We start from the raw sequence: 27,353 nt of genomic DNA, 5'->3' as shown, positions 1-27,353 counted from the left end.
AGAGTATTCGCAAAGGTACAGGATAGTTCTAGAAAGCAGGTGGCGTTGCAATAGTCACGTGATCTCGCTGACGCAACAATTAGATAATTTTTTCAAACATTCTTGTTTTTCCTTTTTTCTATTATAAACTTAAATAATATCTTAAACTGTTTAATAACATCACTGTAACTTTCAATTCTTTTGTCAATTTCGGTAACTACTCGATCACAAGCAAAGAAAATACTTTAAATGAATCGACCTCTTTCTGTTAACAATAGTATTTTCATCAAAGAATACTTTCTATTTTTGTTTTCTTGTCTGCTTCTTTCTATGTAAAGTGTTTTGTCACCAGTAGTGGATAAATTACTTGCTTCATTTTCAGTTAATTCAAAATTATTTCTTAATCCAAGGATAAATTATTTCAATGATTTTAATGGTGTTTCTCTCTTCAAAATAAACAGCTTTGAGTCTTGTAACGATAGATTTACCGTATTTACTCGTTGTAATATTTTGGACCAACAAGAGATCATCAGTTTTGTTTCATAATCATTAAACTTTTTAATTAATTAAAGATATAGCTTCTATTCTAGTGTTAATTTTTTTCGCATGAGTTTCACTAATTTTCACAAGAGCTTCCTTGATATTGCAAAAACTGTTTTTAAGAGCATGCAAAAACAACGTCTACTTTTGTTGACCATCTGGTCTCGCATACTTTTTTAATGTTGTATTCTTCCTTAGGCATTCCGTTAGAATTAATATTTCCGTTTTGAGTTTACTTATTGATTAAGTATATTTTATTAAAAGTTACAATTTTTAAAGTAAGTTAGATTTGTATTTAGAACAGGTACAACGTTTCGATTACTAGTGCGATCGTTCTCAAGAGCACACGTTTTAATGGTAAAGAACAATTTAGTATTTAAATCAGCATTCAACAATCTAACAGTGTACTTAAATTATAGAATTGATAGTAGTTACTTATGCATGTACATATCAATCCGCGTGAATTGACAGATTATTTATGTATGGGGACAGAATCTCATTTTTTCTGTGCTATAAATTTAATTTAATCTTTTTTATGATGTTACTAGCTTTCTGACATTATGCATGCACAATTAAACTTGTAGCGATAGCAACAAAATAACAATATTGTTGATTTAAAGGCTAAAATTTTGTAAGTAAAAACGAACTGAAGAACTTTTGATTAATTGGGTATATTTCATCATTAATATATTCATTCCATATTTATATCCTTAGGAATATGAATACGGCCCCTAAATATACCTAGAATTCATTTGTGCTGTACAGTTTGAAGATAGTCATGGCAGAGGTAAGGCGCGTGATCTATAATTTTGTGATCTGTTGAACGAGTACAACTACTTATAATAATCATCTTGTTAAATGTATCGTTATATATTATGTATTTTTTATATTCCTTCATATTAATGTGTGTGTATTCCCAGTGTTTTAGAAACAACTGATTCCTTAGCTATTATTTAATAAAAATAACTTCCAATCAGAGCTAATTAAATATAGTTTTCTGTCGTTCCACTTATGAAGAATAAAATGTAATATTGCAGTTATTTCGGCTTTTAAGTTTTAGTTTTACTGGTATTTTGTCCTAATAAAGTGATATCGCCGGAAGTTGGAACTTTTATATTGTTTTAAGAAGCTGGTTCCTGTGTTCCTTTCCAAATAGATTAAAATTTCTTTAAGTTATAACATTTTTAGCATTTACATATTTATATATTTCGTATTTTATAAGTTTGCTTGAAAGTTGAATTGAAATTTATTGTTTAAATGTTTCACCAACTCTATGTAACAGTGCAAGAATGTATGGAATCTTCCTTTTCTTAGTGTTAGTAAATAGATAATAATAGTAATTAGTCAAATAATCCACCAAGTTAGATCTGTGTAACTATTGTACAATTTAACAAAACAATTGGAATCTACCTTATACATTTTTGCAGATGCTTTGTGAGGTTGTGTGTAAACAGTAACACTATTTTGTTTGCAGATTGTATTCATAATTATAATAGATATATTCTTATCTGTAGTTTTACAAGTAAGATTTTTTAAACAATTTCTTACTATACAAATATACCACAGTCATTTATTATTTTTATTATTTGCTCCATTTCTTAGATGTATTATACTGTGTTGATTAGGACCTAAACATACAGTATTTATACTGAAATTGCTGGTCTCATATATGCAGCATATATAACCTGCATTGTATAACACATTGCATATGGACAACAAAGGGCTATTTATTCCTTCACAGTTGTTCTTAAACAACTGCCATTGGAGAAAGTAAAAATTTAAACCCACCCATTACTTTTAAACTTTGTAAAGTGCTGTCTCTACTATAGCTAATGGCAACTCATTCCATAAGTAAATCACCCTGTTAGTGTTAGAAACATAAAATTATCTTAACTGCAGCCTAGCCTTGTTTCTGAATTATAAGCTTGTACCCTCTTGTTCAGTTATGTTCATAATAAAGCAGAATGTAATCTCTGCTATTTTCTCCAAGCATGTACCCTTGGCTGTGGTTTTGCTAGATAGTATTTTAATAATCTCCCAGATAATCTTGTAAACTTGTATAAGATTACATCTTACCCTGTTTTTTTTTCTAGAAAAAATAAATTGAGAAATTTTACACAGTTCCTGTATGATTACTTCTATCTCTAGAATCACCCAAGTAGCCCTCATTTGAACCCTTAGTAATTCAATATCTTTTTTTAGATAAGGAGACCAAAACTTTATACAGAATTCTAAGTAAGGCCTAGCTAGTGATTGTATACAGAGAAATTGGCCTCTTTTGATGTGATTCAGTAGTCTATAAATACTCTGTATTATTTTATTGGCTTTAAGTTTAATAGTACTAGCAACAGAGCACTGCTTTGATGGCTTGAGTGACTTATCTGCCAATTTGCCAAAATACTTTTCTTTAGTTATGTAAATGAGTTGGTTCCCATAATCTTAAATGGGTGAATCAAATTATGATTATCTTGCATTTACTATACTTAAAGGCCATTTGCAGAAATATTTGTCAACTTATCAATTGACCCAAGTCATTCTGTAATATGCGAACATTCTTAATTCAGCTAGAAATACCCAAGAGTTTAGTGTCACCAGAAAACTTCAATAAGTTACTAATTATGACTCTATCAATATCATAAATGTAAATAAGAAAGAGTAAAGGCCACTGGCCCCTGATATAGTACACTAGTATTAGTAACAAGGGTCCAGTTTGACTAAACTCCATTGATTATAACATTTTGCTTCCTCCCATCTAATGGCCTTATAATCCAGTTTACTTGTCTTTCCCCAATCCCTACAAGTTTTATTTTCATAAGCTAATATTTTATGTGGTACTTTATCTAAAAGTTTGTGAAAATGTAAGTAAACCATATCACATCATTTGTATGAACATCTGTAATCATGTGCAGTAGATTAAATCAAGTGTAAAATTATCTATTTTATTTAAATACTTTTCAAGTGAGAAATAATGTTAAATTGATAGCATAAATTTATTTTAATACCAATTATTTATTATTTACTTGAATTAACTTTACACTCCTGCAGAAGAACTGGTAAACAGCAGACTAGTCTTATTCCCACGACATCAACAGGAGCAAACTACATTAATAAGAACTTAGGGGTAAAAACAAAGAAGAATACTTCAGTAACATGTTAATTGCGCTATATCGGCTGTTGATTATAAGTTTTTATGCCTTCAATTCTAACAAGCTGCAGTTCATCCCTTGTATGAAGAACCACCCAACCACTCCTGTCTTGAAAAGTTTCTCACTATTAAATGGCCAGGTGGTTAGGGTGCTCGACTTGCAATCTGCGGGTCGCGGGTTCGAATCCTCGTCCCACCAAACATGCTCGCCCTTTCAGCCGTGGGGGGCATTATAATGTGACGGTCAATCCCACTATTCGTTGGTAAAAGAGTAGCCCAAGAGTTGGCGGTGGGTGGTGATGACTAGCTGTCTTACACTGCTAAATTAGGGACGGCTAGCGCAGATGGCTCTCGTGTAGCTTTGTGCGAAATTCAAAAACAAAACAAAAACACTATTAAATATTAAATAACCTTGAATTTCAGAATAATTCCTGTTATTGATATTCCACAAATCTAACAAAGTTTAATTAATTTCCATTATACCAAAGTCTTTCAATTCAGCTAGAGCCCTGAACTCCTATATTTTGTTTTTTATACTCCTAATGTTAATGTCTTTTCTTGATCCTACTGTTTTATTGTTCTCTGAATCTTTTTTTTTTTTCTTACCTCTTCATTACTGTAGCTTTGTTAGCAGTTTTTCCACAGTTTTCAAACTTTGTCACTAGTAAGCTAGTTTAGTTTTATCTTTAACCCTTTCCACATGGGTCAAAGGCCATGTCATCGCATTTGTTGACTCGCATTCAAAATTTTATTGAACTAATATTTTTAATTTATGTCAATAAGTTTGGTATCAAACTGTACATTATAATTAAAATTTTAGTATAATACATTATTTAATTTTTTAATTTAAATGTAAATATTAAGAAAACACACCTAAACATCAATTTTTGTCATGTGGTATGTTGAATGCAGCACTGTATCAAATTAGATGCTTGTGATGTCAAAGTACAAAGTCTGTAATTTTTTAGATCTAAATACAGCTTAATTACTAAACTTGATAAATTATAGTGGAATTCTATGGTATCGATATAGTATTTGATTTTTGGTTATTTCAAATGTTTATATAAAACCTAAAAAAATTATTTCATTTGACAACCTCCACGTGTGAAATTTTATATGGGCTTAGCAACCTATGACAAGTAGCAAACAAGTTCAAAGGTCATAACTAGAAGAGATAATTGGTTGCTTGACTTTATTTACTGTTCTATATTTTTAAGGAAAACAAATTTAAGAACTTATTTGTAAATAGTAATAATGTATATACATATATAATAATTGAAATGTGACTATTTTACAAAATACTTGTCCACTAAAACACAGACAAGACATGTTACTTTGTAAATACTAATGGTCAGTTTTATATTATTGGATAAGGTAACACATACGTCGCATCATTGTGACTTCTGTATTGTTAGCCGGGAACGGCTGAAAGGTCAATATAATAAACATGTATAAATTTATGAGATTTAAGCTATATAGTCTAAACATTTGTTTTTATGTTATAATTTGTAATCATTCTAGAATGAAAAAGGCATAACTTATATTTATTTCCTAATTTTTTATGGTGGTTAAGAGATTGGTCAAATCGGCCGAATCCATCCAGAGATTCATTAGTGAAAATATAAAGTTTTTCTTAGGAAACATTTGATAACTATCTGGATGTTGTTAAGATTTCACATGTGAAATTTAAAATTTTCTGATGCATAAAAGTATTTTTAATCTTAAAATGAAAATTACTTTGCATGTTGGATGGGCAACATGAGAAAAGAAAAAAGGTATGAGAAAAAAATTGCTTAACAAACCTTAAGACTTAATTAAAAACTCTGATATTTTGGCATATGAAAGCCTACTAATTTAAAAGTTGTAACATAAAAACTATAACAAGCACAAAATGGTTCCGAGGTCGGTCCCAGGTATTGAGACCGTGCTGAAAAAGTTAATGTATATGTTTAAGAGCTACCCCAAACCATCTACTATCTAACATGCTTTATTGGAACACATCTGTAGCATATAATTCACCCTTATCATGAAAACCATCCCACAGGTCCAACCATTCACCGTTGCTATAAGTATATCCCTAATAATCTTTCATTAAAGTCTTATTCTGCTAGGTAATCCAGTGCCACATGTAGTGTAAGGGAACACTTTCTAAGGGACTACACATTTATTTTTGTCCCTAAATGTTTGAAGGAGTTCTCTATACTTACTAAGCTCTTCTACCAACTAACATTTTCCAACATCATTTGCTCAAAGTGCATTACAGACAAGATTATTCCTTGGTACTAGGTACTAGACTGTCAATATGTTCTATAATATCTGGTACTCTAGTACCTGGCAAGCAAATCCTAGTCTTAGTCTTTCTGTGCTTCTTTATCTGCATATATATATATATGTATTTATTGAGAGAGTTGTCCACTATTTAAATCTCTTGATGGTTATCACAATGCACTTGTAGGTTCTCAAGCTAACTCTTATTAACATAATGAAGCCATTATGCAAAAGTACTTCAGGGGAATTAATGAGGCTAACTGCAACATACCTCCAGAATAATCATTCTCAAGATCTATAAAACTAGAAGAAATAATATAATGGAGTGAGGGATAGTTACTGATCAGGAGAATTGTGTAAAATTATTTTAAATGAGCAGGAAACACTCACTATTTTTAAATGATGGTTAAACCACTGGTGAGCTTAGAATATTTGTAGTACCACTACAACTCACTTTAAATATATTTCATTTAAGTATTCACTATTATTATTACTGTGCATATAATTTGCTGAGATTGTGAAAGAGCAATCCATATATCAGGGGTAAGAAATTAATTTTTTCACCTCCATCTGGTGGACAAGCTTATTTTGCACATTACTCATTAGAAAGAAGTTCTATTTGTCCAAAATACAAATGAACAAAGTGTGACAATAAATATAGATTACTAATATTTAAAGTAATGAATGTTTGTTGTGAAATGATGAAATGCGATTTTATTGGCGAGTACCTCACAATGAAGGGTCTAATGTGTATTCCACCAAATTAAATGTTTCATATTTATTGTTTAATAATTGTTTATTATTTGAAATAATGCTCAGGACTTTTATTTTATTATTCACTATACATAAATATCTAGCATTCTCTAGATATGGAGGTAACCAGTGGTAACAATATAGAAAACTCCTATGTTAAAGAAATGCTTGTAAATTTTGTTACTGCATCGGTTATTTTCACATGAGAATCAACTAATTCATCAGCAGTATTTTATACAATGTCTAAGCTACATTGTATCTGTATAGTATCTATGCAAACCTGAGTGTATGGACAACTACAGAATTGTTATTTTAAAAAAAAAACATGTTTCTTCAAGGATACAGCCATTGATGTGCTCTGTTTGCAAACACAGCATGATGATTTGGCAAACAATTGTCCTGCAAGCAAGTGTTTCTAGGTCAATCGAGGCACCACCAACCCACAGGTGCAATCAAGTGCTATAGTTGACTCTTGTCAGGTAGACTAGTGGATGTTTAAAGCACTAGTATGAAAACAGTTACTTATCTTGGATGATTAGATGAGTGGTAATTTCGAGCCCTAACACATTCTTGATATGGAGTCAATAGAATTGTTTAATGATAAATCTCAAGTATTTCTTCAGGCTAAAGTTAGATCTGATTATTAAATGTATTGCATATGATTTGTTTAAATGATACACAAAGTAGGACTTTTTATAATTCTAGCAATGCCTTAGTATTGTAGAAAGCAGTAAAATGGAAATTATCTACCTGATGGTACAAATTATAAAGAGGGAATGAGGTTAGATGTTATTCTATTTCCTGAAGGATGTAATGATGCAAAAGGTAAAGGAAGCACTTTAAGACTTGTGCATTTTACAAGAATGTCTTTAAACAATTACTGGCAGAGTACATGTAATCAGAAATATTGAGGTAAAGTTGTGAATGATATGCAATATTTTAAAAGATTATTGTTATTTGTAAGAATTCATTTGATTAAAATTATGCTCATTCATGCCCATCACAGAAATATGACCTGTTTATTCTCTAGTGTGTGTGTATATATTATACTGCAGTGATTTATAGTTGTTATTGGATTTTCTTATTTTCTAAAGATTATACTTTGTGTATCATTAGTAATATTTTTTCTAAATGTTATTTTGTTAACACTTGTGTTAGAATCTGTATAGTCTCAAGTTTCCATAGTAAACTCACTAACAGTTCAATTTATGGTAACAAGTTGCAGATGTTTTTGGTGGATATAATTAAAGCATTAACACTAATTTTTAATAGATGGCTTAACATGTAAGAATTCATGAATTGCTACGAAAATATCTATAAAACCCTTTTTCACTAAAAATATAAACTTCTGATTATTTTAATTCTTAATTGGCCATTGTGCATTTGTTTTCTTGAAAGAGAATGTGACTTTGTACACTTAGGCTTAGTCTTGAATTATATATTGGACAAATTAAATATCCCCAAAATATTTTTTTTTGTATTTTGAATTTGTTAAACTAGTGGAAGCAAACGTATATATAATTTAATTTATATGTAAAATATTTTACATGTACTTGCAGCTTTATTCCCATTTCACAGTTACCTTAAAAAATATAGTTAAGGCCAAAACAAAATATTTTCAGTAATGTTCATGGGATAAAGTAGGGTTGGTAGATAGGGATTTTTTCCTGGAATGGTGAATTTTTTGTCAAACAAAGGTGCTTATATTATTGGAGTTGAGAAATGTTCATTTTCTCGCTCTGGTAAACAATAGCTGTTGACATTACATTGTATTATCTGGATGAAGATGCATATTGCCAACTAAACTGTATGGGTGCAGGGGAATCCTAACTTCATGCATGTGAAATGCAAAATAGGATTCAGTGTTTTTCAATAGAGTATTTTGTTTATTGTTTTAATGGCCAAATTCATATCATCAAAACAGTGTGTGCAGCCGCAATTATATAATGTGCACATAGTGTACCACATCACTTGAATTTGTGAACAGTGAATGGAAAATACTGCTCGATAAAAACAGATTCATCAGATCACCAGCTTTTTAAAATTTCTTCCAGATTTTACTTGATAACTAAGCTCAGTTATGTTTTATATAATTTTTAATATTTTTTTCTTAGTTACAGTTAATAATTTTTGATTTGCATTAAAAAAAAATTGGGATGGTCAGTGCTGGAAACACTTTTCCTGTTTTTTAACCTAAGGTTAAGTTACCTCAGTGTTTGTGTATTAAGGAAATGTTTTTTTTTCCTGCTTTATTTTATTTTTTACAAGATCTGTTTTTCATTTCAGGAAATGAAGAAATACCTACATGAGATTATGTCTCAGTAAGTTTCTGGTTATTGTGTTAGTAATTATAAAATTGTTAATTATGAAAGGAAAAAAAAGGGCTCATGTATAATGAAATATTTTTTAAATTCAAATTTGGTGTATTTATTCAAATTAAGAATGTTTATATAAGATCACTTAAAATGTACCAACACCAAGTAATTGAATGTGCCTTCATTGAAATGATCTTCTTTAAAATTGTATTTGTGGCTGCAGTCATTTTCATGAAACTGATCAGATGGGATGAGTGCTTAAAAGGTAGAAAAATTACATATTACATGTATCTAGGCGACATATACATCTTAAGCAATTTTATGTAAAAGAAACTCCTTGTGGAAAGTAAACCCACATTGTTTTGAACTTTATTTTTGGGGGTGTTTTTCTGTTGTTTCTTTCATCTTTGAAACACTTTTCAGTTGACCTCCATTCCCTCATTTCTCAGTGGATTGACTTGAATCTTGGTAGGGTTATACTTTGTTCTAGTATGCCCAATCTATTTTTATTTTATTTTTTATTTAGGTCTTTTTTATGGGGTTAAAGGTCAAACAACCTAAAAATACATATTTTTGCTTCTGTGCGGTCATATTTACAGTGATTTATAGTTGTTGTTAGATTTTCTTATTTTTTAGAGATTATACTTTGTGTAATATTTTTTTTTAAATGTTATTTTGTTAACACTTATGTTAAAGTCTTGTATAGCCTCAAGTTTCCATAGTAAACTCACTAACAGTTGAATTTATAGTAACACGTTGCAAATGTTTTTGGTGGATACAATTAAAGCATTAACACTAATGTTTAATAGATGGCTTAACATGTAAGAATGCGTGAATTGCTATGAAAATATCTATTAAACCCTTTTCACTAAAATATAAACTTCTGATTATTTTAAGTCTTTATTGGCCATTGTGCAGTTGTTTTCTTGAAACAGAATTTGTACACTTAGGCTTGGTTTTGAATTATATATATATTGGACAAATTAAATAGCCCCAAATTGTTTTTTTTTTTTTGAAATTGTTAAAACTCTTGGAAGCTAACCACTGGTGTAAGTTCCACAGTTGTCACATTTGTATGATTGTTTTACACAAATATTGTTTGTTTTGAAATGAAATAAATGTCTTCATAACTGATAGATTTATTTTTACTAGTAGGTAAATAAAAATACCAAGAAATAAGAAATATTTTAATTGGTTAGACAACGAAATGTTGGCTAATAGTAGAATATTTAAAATTTTGTATGGTATTTAATATTTAAAATAGATGGTGAAAGATTCATCTAGAATATTTGTCAGTCAAAACTTAAAATTATGCCCAGCATTTATAAGAAAGTAAAATTACTTAATTTTATTTTAGATTTACAAGTGTAAAAATATCTACTTATTTATTGTTTTGGGAAATTCTTCTGTAAAATGTAAAAAAAAATAAAAAAGGAAGAACATTTAAAATAAAAAATGCATGTACTTTAACGTGTACATGAGAATATGTGAGTAACAGAAATGGCTTGCATGTATTTCAAATGAAAAAATTTCTTATTTGACAAACTCATTTAACAAGTTAGTAATAATAAAATAGCATTAAAATGTTTTTTTCAAGGTGACATATGTCATATTATGTCAGAGAATGTTTTTAATTTTGATTTTATTGTTACATTTTTCCTTGTAGAATTGATGGAATACATGCAGTTTTGATCACTGATCGGGATGGAGTTCCTGTATTAAAAGGTTATTTAATTAGCTGCTGCCTTGAATATATTTCTCAACAACAGCTTGTACTTCTTTAGTAGTGCCTTGCAAATATATTAACTTTATGTGTGAAAGATTCCAAGGATGTAAACTAAAATTTTAGTTTTTTTTTCTTTCTTGTGTCTTTTTTTTTTTGTCAATTGTATAATGCTGAAATGTATAGCTCTTCTTTGTACTTATCATTGTTTTGAAGCATTTCAGATTGGTGTATGATTTTTTTCCCCTTAACCCTTTCACTGTGGCTTGGATGTATCTTTCCCAGTGCTTGCACTGCAACTGGGACAAATATTTCTCATTGTCGATGCTGTTTATGCCTTCCTATGCTGGGTCCACATTCATCATCTTGACTATCATAACTAGATAGAGAGCTAGCATCCTTATTGTCTCATTGCCTCTTCATTATCATGCATTTGAACACCACTTGACTCACTTTCAGTCTCTTCTAAGCTATCTGAGTCAAGCACATCAAGTATATATACAGAGTAATTAGGGTTACTCATTGCTCTAGCAATGTTGGCACGTAGTTGTCGTATGTTCCACTTAGACATCTTGTTGGTTGCTGAAGGGCTGAGTGGAAAACTTTAAAATAAAGCCATATACCAACATTAGGTGGGATCCCAATAAATACTATCTAACTAATTTTGTTCCCATGCATCACACGTGGCAATTTTGAAGGACAATGAAAAACATTTGTCCCAGTTACAGCGTTAGGGGGTGGAAGCACTGGGAAATATACGTCTCAGATACAGTGAAGGGGTTAAATATGAAATATTCATTTCAATTACTTTTGTTTAACTTTGTAGAGTTTTACATGTAACTGAGTATCATATTTTTTTGATATAATCAAATGGTAATCTGGTGAGCAGTTTGTGTTTAGTTTAAGAAGTTTTTTTTTTATCTAGTATTTAATATTTCAGGTAACTTAGTTATATTTATTACTTAGTAAGCTCTAGATATAGTACAGGAGAAAGATTGTGGAATGCTTTCTTCATAAGAAAATTAATTAGCATAAAATATCTACTTAAGAATGATGCTTGTAATATTATTTTAAAATTGATTTGATTTTCAAGTTCTGTAAGATGCATATTCATTAACTGATCTTGATATATACAAATACAAACAAAATCAAATTGTTGTAATTTTATTTTTATTTTTTTTTAGCTGCAACAGAAAGTGCTCCAGAGCTTGCATTGAGACCTGGCTTCTTAACAACTGTTGGAATGGCAACAGATCAAGCTGGAAAATTGGGCATGGGTAAAAGCCAAAGAATAGCTTGCATCTATGGCAAATATCAGGTGAAAATTAAGCAGTAGTATATTTTTGTGATGGTGAATAGCACAGTTTGAAATATAGCAACAAAACTCAACCTTTTACCTTATGGCAGCTAATTTATGTTAAAATTATCATTATTATGCAATGAAAACATGTATCAAAACCAACAGGTTATACCACATCAAAAAGTAAATTCCAAGTAAGCAAGAAAAAATTAACTTCTTTGGTAATTCTTAATGAACTACATTGTTTAACCAGTTACAATGTTTTGTAGTTTGCATCTTCTGTTAGTTTTATGATGTCAATGAAGTATTACACTTTTATCGTGTTTGTTGTAATTTTTTTTGCACTCAAAATTATTTTGAGCAGAATATTTTTTGTTCTGATATTCGTATATAAAACAGAAAAGGAATTTCCCATAATTTGGGGTTGCTATGCCTAATTCACCAACCTCAATTATTCTTTTCTCAGTTTTTATTCAGTGTAGAACCATCTCTGTTATTTAGAACAAAGACTGGCATTGTGACAACCATTGTAAATTAAGTGTGTGCCTTAAATGTTTTGACAAACTGGTGTTGACTTACCAGAGATATGGTAATGGTTTGATAATGGTATCTTCAGAGTTTGGAAGCTTTGGTTGAATTCAACCATTCTTGAACTTCTTATACCCAGCTATAAAATTTTCACTTGATCACTCATATATCCATTAAATGCTGATATCACTTCCACTTATCTGCTCACTTTACTGATATCATCATCATTTTATGTCAAGGAACATGAAATAGTAATTTGTAAGTTGCCTACCATTTTTCATGTTTTCAACATTGATTAAACTTACACTAACTTCATCAGTAAGTTTCTGATTATATTTAAATACGATGACTACATATGAATATAGTTGGATATTTTGAAACTGAACTGTATTAACACTGTCAATGACATCTGTTGTACCTATCCTGTTTCTGTGAATCTATATGTAGTTGTGTTTACTATAATTCTGAATTTATAAGTTTATCTTCATGAAATTTTGCAAGTTTTTAGTAAACATCATAAGTATTTTATAAAAAAAAAAAGAGCAGATTTTTAATAAAATATTTTACTAAAGATTTGTTTGTGAATTTATGAAGCCTCTACTGAGTCAATCCGAGTGAAAGGTGATTTTTTTATGATAAGAACAAAAATACTTTTTTTCTGTGATCCTGTTTTCATTTTTAATTTGCATAACTTCTAAAACCTCCTAAATAAATATAAATTTTTCACATAAAATTCTATTTTGTTTTTTCTCCACCCTAACACGAACTGGAGTAAAATAATCAATGTACAGAGGGAAAAAATTATAAAATACAAAATAAACCAATAATACTTTTTTCTAGAATACTGCAGATTTTAACATACAGTTACAATTATTTATCATAACAGTCTTGGCTGTCTAACATTTTCACATCTGCATGTTTTAACCCTCTTGCAACTAGTAGTTCAAAGTGCACATGTAACAACCTTCCAGTGAGATATTTTAAAAACTTAATTAAACTATTTTATTATCAATGTATACAAATAAACATGGCATCAAAACAGTTAATAAATTGAATTTTAATGTAATATAACTTATAAGTTCTTATTTTTTATAAGGAAATATTTTTACAAAATCTTCTAGTATAAGAATGTGACATTTGTTCTGTAGATCTTCCCCATTTTCTAAGTGAAGGAAATACATGATTTAATGTAAATTACTTATTATAATAGCCTTCAATTTTATTTGTTTATAGTCATAAACTAGAAAATCAGAACTATTTGCCAGACCCACCTGTCACGTACTGTTTCACAAGTTGCCAATAATTCTCTGTGATGTTTTATTCTATATCATTCATAACCAATAGAAAGGCAAAAGTTTAATCTTTTGAATAATTTATAATGCTACATCGTTTTCAGTACAGAGTATTGTCAATTTCATCATCAGATTGAAAGTTTATTTTATGGTGTTCAGATTGAGAAGCTAAGGGAATTAATATAAGCCACTCCTGTCTTGATTAGAAAGCAGGTTAAATTGTAACAGTTAGCAGACATTGTTTGCTTTGTGCATGTTATTATTCTGTTTTCTTAGGTGCATTATTTAAGTAAATAATAAAAAAAAAATAGTGTACTAGTACCATCATTATATTAAAAAAAAAAAAAAGGCTTAAATTTCATTGGCACCTGACAACAAATAAACAAGATCAAACGTTAGTGTTATTTCTTGTTTTTCATATAATTTTTTGTTTATTTTTATAAAAGTAAAATGTAAGAATTAAAAACTTAAGTTAGATAAGGTTAGAATAGTTAAGATTATGAAAAGTAATGTAAAGAATTATTATTAAGATACGCTTACAAGCAGCTTATGTTATGTCATTCAATACAGTAATGTGAGATGAGCTACCTGTTCACTGAGTGATTTACAATTTGAATGGCAGGATTAGTAGTTATTTATGGTTCAAAGGGCAATAAAATAATAAAATTAAATATAAACAGTTGTAGACTGTTACAAGCCTTAAACTATTTAGGATAAACAATTGTAAACTTATGTTATAATCTGCAGTCATTCTAGGAAGAATTTAGATTTTTTTTAAAGACTTCTCAACGAATATATGTAGTCAGTGTTGACTGCTTTTGAGTGCAAAGTGTATTTCATGTTAAGATTAAAAATACTTTTCCTTGAAAAATTATAAAATTATATTTGCATAACTTCTAAAACCTCTTAAATAGATAAAGCTTTTTTTTCAGTAAAACTTTATATTTTATCTGTTGTTATCTCTTACCTAACTCTACACACACTGCAAATTTGACTGACCTCATAACTCCCCACAACAACAACAAAGAGTAAAGTATTTTTAACAATTTGATCTTTTTTGTACAAAATACTTGTAATATCTACTGAAAGCTTGCCAAATTTTGTGAAGATACACAAAACCTATTAAGAGATATAGTATGGAAAGTCTGATTACTTTGTGATTACAAGGTTGGTCATATTGACCAACCCCATATAGAAAGAGTTAATTTAGTTTCTTTGGAATGTTCTTTAGCAATTAACCATGGCAGAAGTGTAAACAACTGATTAACTGTCATGTGATGCAGCTATTCTTGTACAATTTAAGTTTTCTAATGTTAGTTTTATTAAATGATGTATAACAAATAATAATATATGCATGAAAAACAACAAATCCTGGATTTGCATTATAGTTGGAAGCCTATTTTAGGAATATGTACTTGAGGACATACTTCCTTAGCACTAGTTTTTTCAGACTATGTTGGTTCTCCCCAAAATCATTAATATTCCTTTCAAATATGCATTTTAAAATTAAAAAAAAATATATCAGACCTACCAGCATCCATACATAATGTTAACTCTTGATGCAAGTTTGATCATTTTGTAACTATTGGATAACTATGGAAGTATAGCTTTTAATGTGATATGTGTATCTTCACATATCTTGTACACAAAAAAATCAATTTTTTAATTAAGAGTTTTTGCTGAAGATTTGTCTGTGAATATATGGAATCCGAGTTTTGAATTTTCTGAGTGCAAGGTGATTTTCATGTTCAGGTTAAAAATACTTTTTTTTTCGTGTAACAGTTTTCATATTTGATTTGCATAACCTCTAAAGTTTCTTAAGTGAATATCAATGTTCTTTTTAGTAAAACTATTTTATATGTTGCTTTCTCTACTCTTACTCTATATGGACTTGGTCAATTTTACAGAACTTTTAACCACAACAAAAAAAAAATGGGAAATATAAACTACCCGTTTCTTTCTTTCTAGAATGACTGCACATTGTAACAAAATTTCAGTCGTTTATCCTAAACAATTTAAAGTTTGTAACAGTTTACATCTGTTTTTATTCAATTTTATTGGTCTTTGAACTGTGTCTAACTAATAATCTTGTGATAACACAGGAAACCATTTGGTGAATGATTAGCTTGAGTTGCTGTATTGTATGACTTAGTCCACAAGATACTTGCAAGCATTATCTTGTGGAGAAATTTTATTTTTTTTCATTATTTAACCTATTATGTTTCTAATTTTTACATTTGAACCATTTTTATACCAATAAGTAAAGAATATACATTAAACAAGAAATTTAATGCTTACATTTGGCTTCTTGTTTTTTTTTTGCTGTTGGCCTACCGATGAAAATTAAGCATACTTTCTTTTGTAATGATGGTACTAATACGTTAATCTTTATTTCTAATATGTACTTATGAATACAAAATAACACGCAAAGCAAACAATGTCCTATAACTATTATAATTCAACTGGCTTTCTAACTAAGGTATAAGTGCTTTTGTGTGATAATTGCCATAATCCTATTGACATGCAAACGACAATGGATTTCTTTAACTCTGCTTATAAGAAATTTGGACTCTTCATGAATACAAAAATCATCTTTCAATCGAAACCTTTGAGACCAAACTTTAAACCTCACAAAATTTTTGTCGATGAAGAACTACTGGAATGCATGGATCACTTCCCACATCTTGACAGTCATCTATCTTCGAACACAACCATTGATAAGGAGGTTGAAAGCAGAATAAGCTGTGCTGGGAATGCTTTTGCAGACTGAGACAACACCAAAGCCCTTAAAGGATTCCATCAGAGATGCATCTGTCAAATCCTTGGAATCAAATGGGAGGACAGAAGAACCAACATCAGCATCTTCGAAGAGGCTGATTACACAGGCATTGAAGTCCAGCTGATAAAAGATCAACTTCATTGGGGCGTCACTGTCTCTGTATGCAGGAACATTGCCTTCCTTGTCAAGTCCTCTTCTTGGAACTTCATCACGGCACTCATTCTCGGGGTGGACAAGTAAAAGATGGAAGGATACCCTGAAATCCAACCTCAAAAAGTAACCATCAACCTCAACACATGGGAGGAGGATGTACCTCACTGTTCCCATTGGCATCATCTAATCCATCATGTGACAGACACATTTAAAAATTGATCGACGAGAAAACAAGAAGCAGAAGCAACGAAAGAGAAAGAAGCCAACTCTTCTTTGCGACAATGTTTTCCTCTGAGTACTATCTGCCAGAGTTGTTCCAAACAAAGTAAATCTCGAATTGGGTTGTTCAGTCAAATGAGAACACATTCACCCTAGGAGACTTTGTCTTTGCTTGTGAAGGACTGCTGCCAACAAGTGCTTAAAAATGATTCCTTAGCTAGTCGATCTGAAGTCTGCTGAAAACAAGGAAAGCATTATATGTCTATCAGTAAATTAAAACTATCTTTCTGTTGGTTATAAATGATGTAATAGTAAATGTCAAAGAAAATTATTGGCATTTTATGAAAGAGAGTATGTTATATATGGGCATGGCAAGTGGCTCTGACCTTCTAGTTTGTATTTCTGTAAAGAAAGAAGATTGAAAGCTATGAATTATTACTCTGCTTTAGTAATATCTATACTAACTATAATATGTATTGTACATTAAACTCGGGACATTAGATATGGGTAATGAAAAAAAAATAGAGAATTAGAAATTTGGAGTAAAAAAATATAATACACATACAAGAGGAAATTGAAAATTTATTTAAATATTTCCTTTTGAAATTAAGGAATTAGGACTTAGTTAATATACCAAATTTATTATTACATATGTTTTGATGTCAAATATATTTGTATACATTGATAATAAATTTTGAATGTAATTTTAAAAAGTTATGACATGCACTTTGACCTATCCACAGAGAGAAGGTCAACAAAAAGCTAAGTTTAAAAGAAAGACATTATGTGCTGAACCATGCATTACCTCGCCATCACAAATGTACGTAGGATATACTGTTTCTCAAACTGATCTCTCTCTCTCTGTCTTTAGCATATAATCCAAAGGCATATAAATCTCATTAACCCTTTCTTACTGATACCCCTTAATGTTTTCACTTCTTGTAGTGGAAGTACTGAACCAAACTGAATAATATCTAGTTTTGGTTTCAGTAGATTTGTATAATTTGATATTCTTTTTTGTATAATTTTTTTCATGCCATAAAATTTCAAAAAATTTATTGTGAAACACTGTTTTTAAAAACATTAAAATTACTTCCTTTATAACAGAATTTAATTTTTTGTATTAGAAAGTTCAGTTTTATATATCAATTCCAACTTGATTGATAATAATTAACCTACTTCTTTTAATACTCTATCTTGCCAGTTGCAGTAGTCACCATTTCTGGCTATAAATCATAGTAAAACACAAACTAAAAGATTATTCGTGAACTAAGACCTGATCTTTCAAAATGATGTTAGGTAGGCCAAGTAACATCGTTTTTGCTATTTTCTGAAGAAATTTACAAAAAAATCAAAAATCTACGACTTGTTTCTTTTTCTAAACTTCCAATTAGATTTTGTTATTCCCTGCAGGAGTTACATGTAGTGACTTTACTACAGAACCATAAATTATTTCTTAAACCATGTGACTCACTCTACATTCATGTAAATAGTTTATAATCTGTCTCATTTAATAATATTTAAACCTTGCATGTAGCCATATTCAAAGCTGAACTTCATTAGTAGTAATTCACACTTTGAAATCATAAATAGGTACGACAAAAGGAAAATCATTGAGAAAACATGGATAATTATGAGAGCTGGGTTATTACTGGAATTTGTTAATTGATTAACCATTTGAGCTTATTAATCAATTACAGATGCTCTATAATAAAGCAGTCTTTAAACTACCTTAGTATAATTTTTTTCATATGCAAAATCATATAGAACATCTTGCAGTGTATTATGAAGCCTGAAAAACATAGGCTGTCAATAGGACATGGCAGTATGCAGTGTGAGATAAATGTTATTTTGAAAAATAGTGATGCTAGAAATGTATTATTATCTTTTATGTAGTAAGGGTGTTTTTTTTACAAGGATTAATTTTTGTTTAATTTTTCAGGAAGTTTATTTTAATCTTATAACATTTTGTTTCACATCCCTAAAAAAATATTAACTTTACTTGGGTTTAGGAGTAAATGTGTGGATGAAGATCACAAGTTGCATAATATTTATGTACTTAAATATTGGCAAGTTTTTGTAAAATATAGTCCTCATTTATGTAGGTTGCTTTAATCCTATTTTGGTTGCAGGTTATCCACTTTAATAGATTTCCTCTTATGGTGAGCATGATTGCCAGCAGTACTGCTAATACTGGTAAGTCAGTGGTTAATTTCTCAGTTTACCGTAGTGTACAAATTTAGTAGAACACCTTAACATTTGCTACCTTATGAAATTTTCACACAAATAATCATTAATTAGCTATAGAAATGTTGCAAGTATTGTTTTCTTTCTCAGTTTCCTTACCTTAGGAAGTACATTGAATTGTTGGAAAGGGTTCACAGGAGGGCTACTAAGATGGTACCTAAAATACAATGGTTGACAGATGAGGACAGGTTAAGTTCTCTGAAATAGCTTTTTCATGCAAAAGAAGAGTAAGAGGGGATCTGACTGAGGTATTTAAAATTATCAAGGGAATAGATAGTGTTTATGCATCATCATAATTTTTCATATTTAATGAAAAGAATGATAGGACTAGGGGACACACATTTTGACAGGGTAGGAGTCATCTTCAGCTAAGACAGTTTTATTTTTTCAAACACAGTGGTTGTCCTTCGCAATGGATTGCCTTCAGTTGTGGTGGATCCAGTAAATTAAGAGAGTATCAGGGAAGATTTGATAAATAAGGGCTGGCTTCCTCGTCCTCGAATTTTGTTATGCTACATGCTATTCTTACAGGAAACTTATAAAGTTAATGCAAAGATATTGTTGAAGTTTTGATAGCTGATATTTAGTGTGGTCATATTTTGCATCGGCTTTAACATTGCATCTTTGATGCATTGTGTTTGTAGGTTTTATAAAAGTATCTGATGTAATTTGTTTCAATTTTTGCTTGAGCTGTCTCAGAAACTTTCTTTTGTTCAGTTGGAACTTTTGTCAAGTGAGGAGGAGTCTAGCAAAGTTCAGATTTGTTCTATGGGGTTGACCCTATGTGCATGTGTCAGTCAATTTGACACAATTTTTACACCAAAATCAATTTTTCACAGATTATTTTACTAAAGATTTGTCTGTGACTTGTTAAGCTTTTACTGAGTCAGTCTGAGTGAATGGTGATTTTCATGCTAAGAATAAAAATACTTTTTTTCATCTTACAGTTTTCATATTTCAATATTAGAAATAAATGACCTTATAACACCAAATTGTTGTTTTTCTTTAATTGCACACTCAACGCTTCACTTTACAGCTTCTGCAGGATCATTCCATTAAAACACAAACCGTAACTGACAGTACAAAGCTTCAAATGGTTTAAATAATATATTTTAATTGCATCTATAGCCAGCATCTGACATATTAAGTAGTAAAGCTTATTGTTGAAATATGTCAAACACGCACTGTAGAAATGCACGCAATAGATTCGATTAGGATTTATTATTTAAACCATTTGAAGCTTTACTGTAAGTTATGGTTTGTGTTTTAATGGAATGCTTCTGAAGATGTAAAGTGAAATGTTGAGTGTCAAATTAAAGAAAAATTACACAAATTAAATAATGAGTTTGAATATTTCATTTGCATAACTTCTAGAACCTCCTAAATATCAAAAGTTTTTTTTGTAAAACTTTATGCTTTTTCTCATTTTCTCTACCCTAACACTAATTGGAGTGAAATCATCAGTTTACATTGAAAAGATTAAAATGAAATAAAATTGCCTTTTTTTTTATAGAATGATTAGAGATTGTGACATTTAATTACAATCTTATATCCTAACATCTGCATTCACTTAGTTTTATGGTTTTATTGTCCTTCTCTCAGTAAGTGAAAATCAGTCAAACTTCAAAAACATGAATTTTGTGAGCAGAGTGAGATTTGAAATTCTGCCCAATTAGCTTCTTTTTGTAAGGTATAGCATCATGGATTAATAAATTGTGATATTTATCTGATATGTGGTTCCATCAGTTTTGTAAAGATGGCCAATACCATCCTCGAATATTGTGCCCAAACTATGACAGACCTTCCTGCTTGCTTGACATTTCACATAAAGTACTCCTTCTGAAACTTCTCATTGATGCTGGCAAAGAGAAACATTCCAGTAAGAACTAGATGGTTCAAATTTATATTTGTATATCCAAAGCACCTTGTGCTACTGTTCCAAAGGTCAGGGTTCTTGTTCTTCCACAAAATCTAGTCTCTTTGTTATATTCTTTTTTGGCATTAAGGGATTTCTTATTGCTACTGTTTCCTAAAAGCCTCACTTCTGTAGTATTCTTGAGTTTTCTTTTTGAAACTATTTGTGTATAACTTGTTAATGTCATGTGCAAGGTTTTTCCACAAGCTTCCTTCATTTTTTTATTATTATTATTTAGAAAATTAGATTTTTAGATATCTAACAGTGAGCTTTTTTCTGTCCCCTGATTTGTCTGATAGGACTGAGTTTCCTTGTATGTATTCCACGTGTAATTCACTGTACTTGGTGAACAGCCAAAGTCTTTTGCATTTATTCTTAAACTGCAATCAGCATCATGCAAAGATTTGACTATGAATCAGGTGTTAATTCTCCCTGTTAGCATTTTAATGGCACAGCACACTATATCAGCTATATTGGACACCATTTAAAAAAAAACAACATAACAAACCCCCTGTATACCTACATATACCTGCATGAAAAAGTCAAAATGTGAAAATCTCAAATTTTTGTCAGTGATGACTTGTGAAGAAACTAAAGGCAATTGTGTGCAACAGTGCTGTCCCACTTTGAATTAGGAGTAGACACCTCAAACAACTATTAAAAAATCTACTTCCTTAAATCAGTTGTAACTGTAAATTGATTTACATTGATTGATTGATTTTGAATGAATTAAATGAGAAAATTAATAAGAGAATTAAGTGAAAAAAATCAGTGATTTGCCTATTTTGATATTTTTTAAACTGGAATAGTTTTATTTCATAGGCATAATAAGTCAAAACTTACAGGAGCAATGGGGTATTCTAATAAATGTACACACTACTATAGACTTGTAACATAAAACTTAATTTTTAGGTTTTTAAGTTAGATTTTAATGGATAGTGCATCTCCTTCCTGGAACGGGAATTCTTGGTTTTTTTCCTTTTAACTTAGAAGTTTCTGTAGCTTGATATTAAGCCTTTTCTAGACATGTTTGAGATATGGGCTATTTTTTTTGGGGGGGGTCTTTGAGCTTCCATTTATCTTTTATTTTGCTTGATTTAATAAAATCTACCCTCTTATATGTAACTATGTATAAATGGCTTTTAACTGATCATTCGTTGTGAAGTTAATGCCTTGATAGCTCAACAAGGTAGTTGGTTATGTAATATGATGTAGCTTTTAATTTTGGCTGTTGGTTAGGCAATATCTGAGTTATGTAATAGAGTACCATGCAAAAGGTTTGAGATATGATCTGCAGGTGGGATAAAGTATAGAATAATGCTAGAAGTTATAAATTATTTAAGAATATTGCACATGAAAATGTTGAAAATATACTAAGTAGTTTAATTTTTTCAAAGTCAGTTTAAAATATCACGTTTGTTGTTAAATTGTTGCTTGTATATTGTATGTGAATTTGCTTGTTCTAGAACATTGTTGTACATTTGTCAAAGATTTTCACCAGTAAAAAGGTATTAGGTAGATAATGTATGGAAAAGAAACTTGCTGTTATATATATTTAACATATATAGATTTAAAAGTGTTTGGGTTCTTTATTTAATGTTTGCTTTAGCCCTTTGCAGTTTAATAGAAAAAAAGCAAAAAAAAAACAGGTTCATGAACTTAATGCATTTGTTAGTTAATTTTCAAAACAGCTGGAGAATTTTTCAGAATTTAGTTTTATGTCTTTAAAATTTGCTAAGAGCACAATATAACTTTTTGAATTTTTTATTTGGATTAATACTATTACTTTTTTGTTATAGGAATGCTTTTGGGATTAGAGGCAGAGTTGTCCAGTTTAGTACAAGACCTGAAAGCAGCTGTTGACGTAATTTAAGATGGAAATTGTTTGGAAAATGATATAGATAATCATATATCAAGTTGCTTAGGTTTTTGCCTTTCAATTACTAAGTCCACTGGAGACCTTTACTGTCATCATATTTGTATTTGTTTTAATGTCAAGCTCTAGCAAAGGCTGAAATTATTAAGAGAAATGGATATTGATGGTATAAGGATCATGTAAAAGCTATTAACAAAACAAGGTTAAATAAGATTCTTTTGAAATAAGTACAATGATTCTTGGAGAACTTAAAATTGAACCTTTGTTTAAAGTTGTGCAAATAAACTGAAGATCAAAACTGTATTTTTTTCCTATTTTTCTTGTTTTTTTTTTTGTGGAATTGCTACATGCACTTGTAAAAAATAATAATAATAATATTATATACATATATATTTGTTGTTTAAAAAAAATGGGCTAAAAATAGAGAATTTATTTAAAACATCATGGGAACAACACTACCATTCCAGAAAGTGCAGATTTGGCCCCTCTAAGTACGAAGACGGATTTATAAGGTCAGTTTTTCTGTGCACTTAAGTAGTTACTGCTGGAAAAGGTATAAATTGATTGCTGTAGGCAGTAGTTAAATTTCAGTACTGGAAATAGACAAAGCATTTTTAAGTTGTAAATATACAGGAATATATATTATTTTTAACTTTTTATTAAAAAGATTAAATACAATGATGAATATATTAATGGTTATCTGATCCTAACTAACTAAGTGTTGTTACCAAAAAAACAAATTAATTTAAAAATATAGCCATTTGACAATGTAATGAATATGAACTTCACCGTTCAGCAAAACGAAAAGCCGACATATCAAACATTTTATATTATGTATCAAGTGTATGTTATTTATTAATATGACTTAATCGTAAACTTATTATAATTCATTATTTAATAATCTATAATAAAGAACCCCTTTTTAATGTACTAAAAACATTATTAGTAATTTAAGATTAATTCAAAATTAACTTAGTAATGACAGGCTTGGTGAACATAATTGTGAATAAATCTTGAAAACAATTTTGTCTCTACAACAGTAATTGCATTTTTTAAATGTTATGCTTAATTTTATAACATGATAATTAGAAGAGAGCACAGAAGTAATGTGCTTGTTGTAAAATATCTCTTAAAAACTGTTGTAGTTTTTCTATTATCCATGTTTTTATAAAAGTCAAATAAAGAGAGTATACTACTAAAATTTCATTTTGTTTTTAATGATAAAATAGTTTTCATGACCTGTGTTACCAAATGAAAATAGTAAAGGTCATCAGAGCTGCCATGATGATTCCTTAAGTTAGATTTGATCAATGAATTATTTTGATTCCAGACTGTCATAATGAAAAAATAAGCTATGACCTTGATATTGTAGTAGTTGAAAATCTCATAAATCCTAAGCCTAATTATTCTTCATTGATGCAAAATGAAATGTCATTCATAAGTCAAATTGTTAGTTTTTAATTAACAAGCTCAACTTAGACAAGCAATAGCAAACAATTGCCATTAAAAAAAGATAAATGTTTCTGACCAGGTGATTTTATGGACCTGATACCTTTAGCAATACTTTCCCCTCTGCAAGAGAAGTATAAGGAAAAAGAATGTGATTTATCTTTGAAGGTTCACTGTGCTTCATCTTGTATATACTTCATAGATGATTACATTTTGGCCTTATACAGGTCAATATAGTTAAGCTTTGAGAAGTCTGTACATTGAGGGGAAGCAAAGAAAAGGGGCTGATTGATGAAATGAAAAGATGATAGTGTGTGATACTTATCAACAAGTCTTAACATAGGTTAAAGAACAAAAATCGGTAACCTTTCTGAGGTATTTTCTTACTATCACCAGAACAAACTTCTGTTTAGCATTTAAGATCTGCCCTCTAGCTGCACTATTTGGTATTTTAAGCCACTTTTACACTAATTTCCATTTTTGTACATTCAAAGATTACTATCACCACAGTGTCTTAAATACAAAGTGGGCAAAAAGTCTGCCCCCCTCCAATTTTAAGCTTGTGATGATTCATGGTGGAGCTTTATCAAACAGATTGTGGCAAAGAAATGATATGAAACAACTGATGCTTTGAAACAAAAAATTGAGTTTTGCTAAAGTCACTCCTAGTATGCTAAGGAGGATGTCGCATTGCACATGGAGACGTATCATCCTACGTCATGGAAATGAAGGCTAACAGACAGAAATTTTGGATTATTAATCAAACCTTTTGTTAGTCTTTGTCAATATCAGATATGTCAATGTGCAATAAATTATCTTTCATGTACACTATTTGAGGGGAGGGCATCCAAACTTTTTGCCCACCCTGTACACTCTTTGCCCAATCTTATAGATTTATAAAATGCCTAAACTTACACTGACCAGATGAAAATATTCACTAGCAAATGAAGCCATTTAGACTTTGATTTTAACACTGGTTGTACTTGATTTTAGTTGTTTTATTTGTACAATAATTATCAAACCCACATACTATGAATAAAGTGAATTACAGTGGGTTGTATTATAGTCTGCATAACATTTAAACATTATACATAAATATCTGGTTTTCAAACATGAACAGGGCCCAGCATGGCCAAGTGGTTAGGGTGCTCTACTCGCAGTCTGAGGGTTGCGGGTTCGAATCCCCGTCCCACCAAACATGCTCGCCCTTTCAGCCATGGAGACTTTACAATGTGACAGTCAATCCCACTATTTGTTGGTAAAAAAAAGTAGCTCAAGATTTGGCGGTGGGTGGTGATGACTAGCTGCCTTCACTCTAATTTTACACTGCTAAATTAGGGAGGGCTAGTGCAGATAGCCCTCGTGTAGCTTTGTGCGAAATTCAAAACAAACATGCACCAAAAATTGCATAATGAGACTATCTTTGTACAGGCCATTTTATTGACTGAACAAAAAATACAAGAAAAATATTTTGCTTTTATAAGTGACTTACTTTGTTAGGAAAAGCATTTTGTAATATACTATTTATGAAAAAATTTGGTAAGAATATTTGTTAAGGCACTAGATTTGCATTTAAGTGCATTCAATAGTGTGGCTGTTTTTTATCAATGAATTTATATTGTTTTAGTTATAAACCACTTATTTTGGAAGGAGTAATATAATTTTCTTCAGCCATAATAGGTTAATGTTATTTAAAAATATTGTTTACAATTGTGGAATGACTTAAGTTACAACTTCTATGAGCTTATCCAAATATTTTTAGATGAATAAAAATAGACCAAATCCAAGATGTCATATTCGATTTGGTGCTGTTTAAGTACTTTATATCATTGTGCCTTGTTTGTATGCTAAAGTCGAAACAATTTCAATTCAGAATAATTGTTTACATACGACATAAGTGAATCAACTTTTTTGTGTATGTTCAAAGTGCTTGGAATTCATATTAACAAAGCATATGAAAATAGCCTAGTATGCACATAGCTAATTTGAAAATGTACAAGCAATGTGCAGCAAAATATAATTATTACAGAAATCTACATTTCTATCTAAGATTTGGTTTGAGTGTGCATACTTTTACAGAAATGTTGCATTGATTTATTTATATGTAAACTTAAAATTTTCTAGTAAATTGAAAGTTCCATACTAATATTAGTGACAAATTGTAAATACTATTGAACATGCTTATTGACAATACCAAAGACTTGTAGGCCTCCTCAAACTATTTATAAACATTCCTTCTTTGATGACGAGGAACCCACTTTGAGACTAATAATACATGGAGATGGCTTGAATTGGTTATGAAGAAAAACTTATGTTTCAACAAGGTTTTGATGATGTACCTGATGATGATAAAACCTTGTTGAAACATTTGCTGTTATGTTAAACTTATATTAAAGTTTTTCTTCATTACCCATTCAAGCCGTCTCCAAGCATTATTAACATTCCATATTGTTGTTTGTTCATAGTTCTTATTTGTAAAGAATGTAGAAGTTTATATTTAAAAGTTTTCTTTAATTTTCTTTTTATCTCAAAGAATTTTGGAAGAAGGAAAATGGAAAATATCCGACTTACTTAATTATATAACATATTGTTATTAATTTCATGCTCACTTGGTGTGAATACTGCATTACTTGTTTTGCATATTAGCTGATTTGAAAGGTTTGTCATTCCACTTGCAAATGTATATCAATACATAATTAATAGATCTATCTGTTTTTCAAGTTCATTTGATTTGTACAAAATAAGGTCTGTGTTTATTTTGTCAGAATTTATAATAAACACTTGTTTAATAACTTGCTTCAGGTGTTTTGTTTTTAAGTTGTCTTAAGCTAAAACATTTTTTGTCAGGAAGAGTTAGTGTAGAAATAACTAA

At 30.0% G+C, this 27,353-nt stretch overlaps 1 protein-coding gene across 3 annotated transcripts; it reads left to right on the top strand.

Moving 5' to 3' along the window:
* Positions 1–1,221: 1,221 nt before the first annotated feature.
* On the top strand, positions 1,222–23,346 carry LOC106478668 (ragulator complex protein LAMTOR3-A-like). 3 transcript variants are annotated; one of them, XM_013939222.2, is made up of 6 exons: positions 1,222–1,306; positions 8,972–9,006; positions 10,667–10,725; positions 11,908–12,041; positions 19,127–19,190; positions 22,956–23,346. In XM_013939222.2, the coding sequence occupies exons 1-6, from the start codon at positions 1,298–1,300 to the stop codon at positions 23,027–23,029; spliced, it is 375 nt and encodes a 124-aa protein (XP_013794676.1). In that variant the 5' UTR covers positions 1,222–1,297; the 3' UTR covers positions 23,030–23,346. The 3 variants fall into 3 exon arrangements, with proteins under 3 accessions (XP_013794676.1, XP_022238013.1, XP_013794677.1); XM_022382305.1 differs by lacking the exon at positions 1,222–1,306 and adding an exon at positions 1,360–1,379; XM_013939223.2 differs by lacking the exon at positions 1,222–1,306 and adding an exon at positions 1,814–1,834.
* Positions 23,347–27,353: the final 4,007 nt, after the last annotated feature.

The sequence above is a fragment of the Limulus polyphemus genome, unplaced genomic scaffold (genome assembly GCF_000517525.1).
Source record: "Limulus polyphemus unplaced genomic scaffold, Limulus_polyphemus-2.1.2 Scaffold239, whole genome shotgun sequence".
In the NCBI taxonomy this organism is placed as follows: Eukaryota; Metazoa; Arthropoda; class Merostomata; order Xiphosura; family Limulidae; genus Limulus; species Limulus polyphemus.
This window is presented reverse-complemented; position numbering and strand designations above follow the sequence as displayed.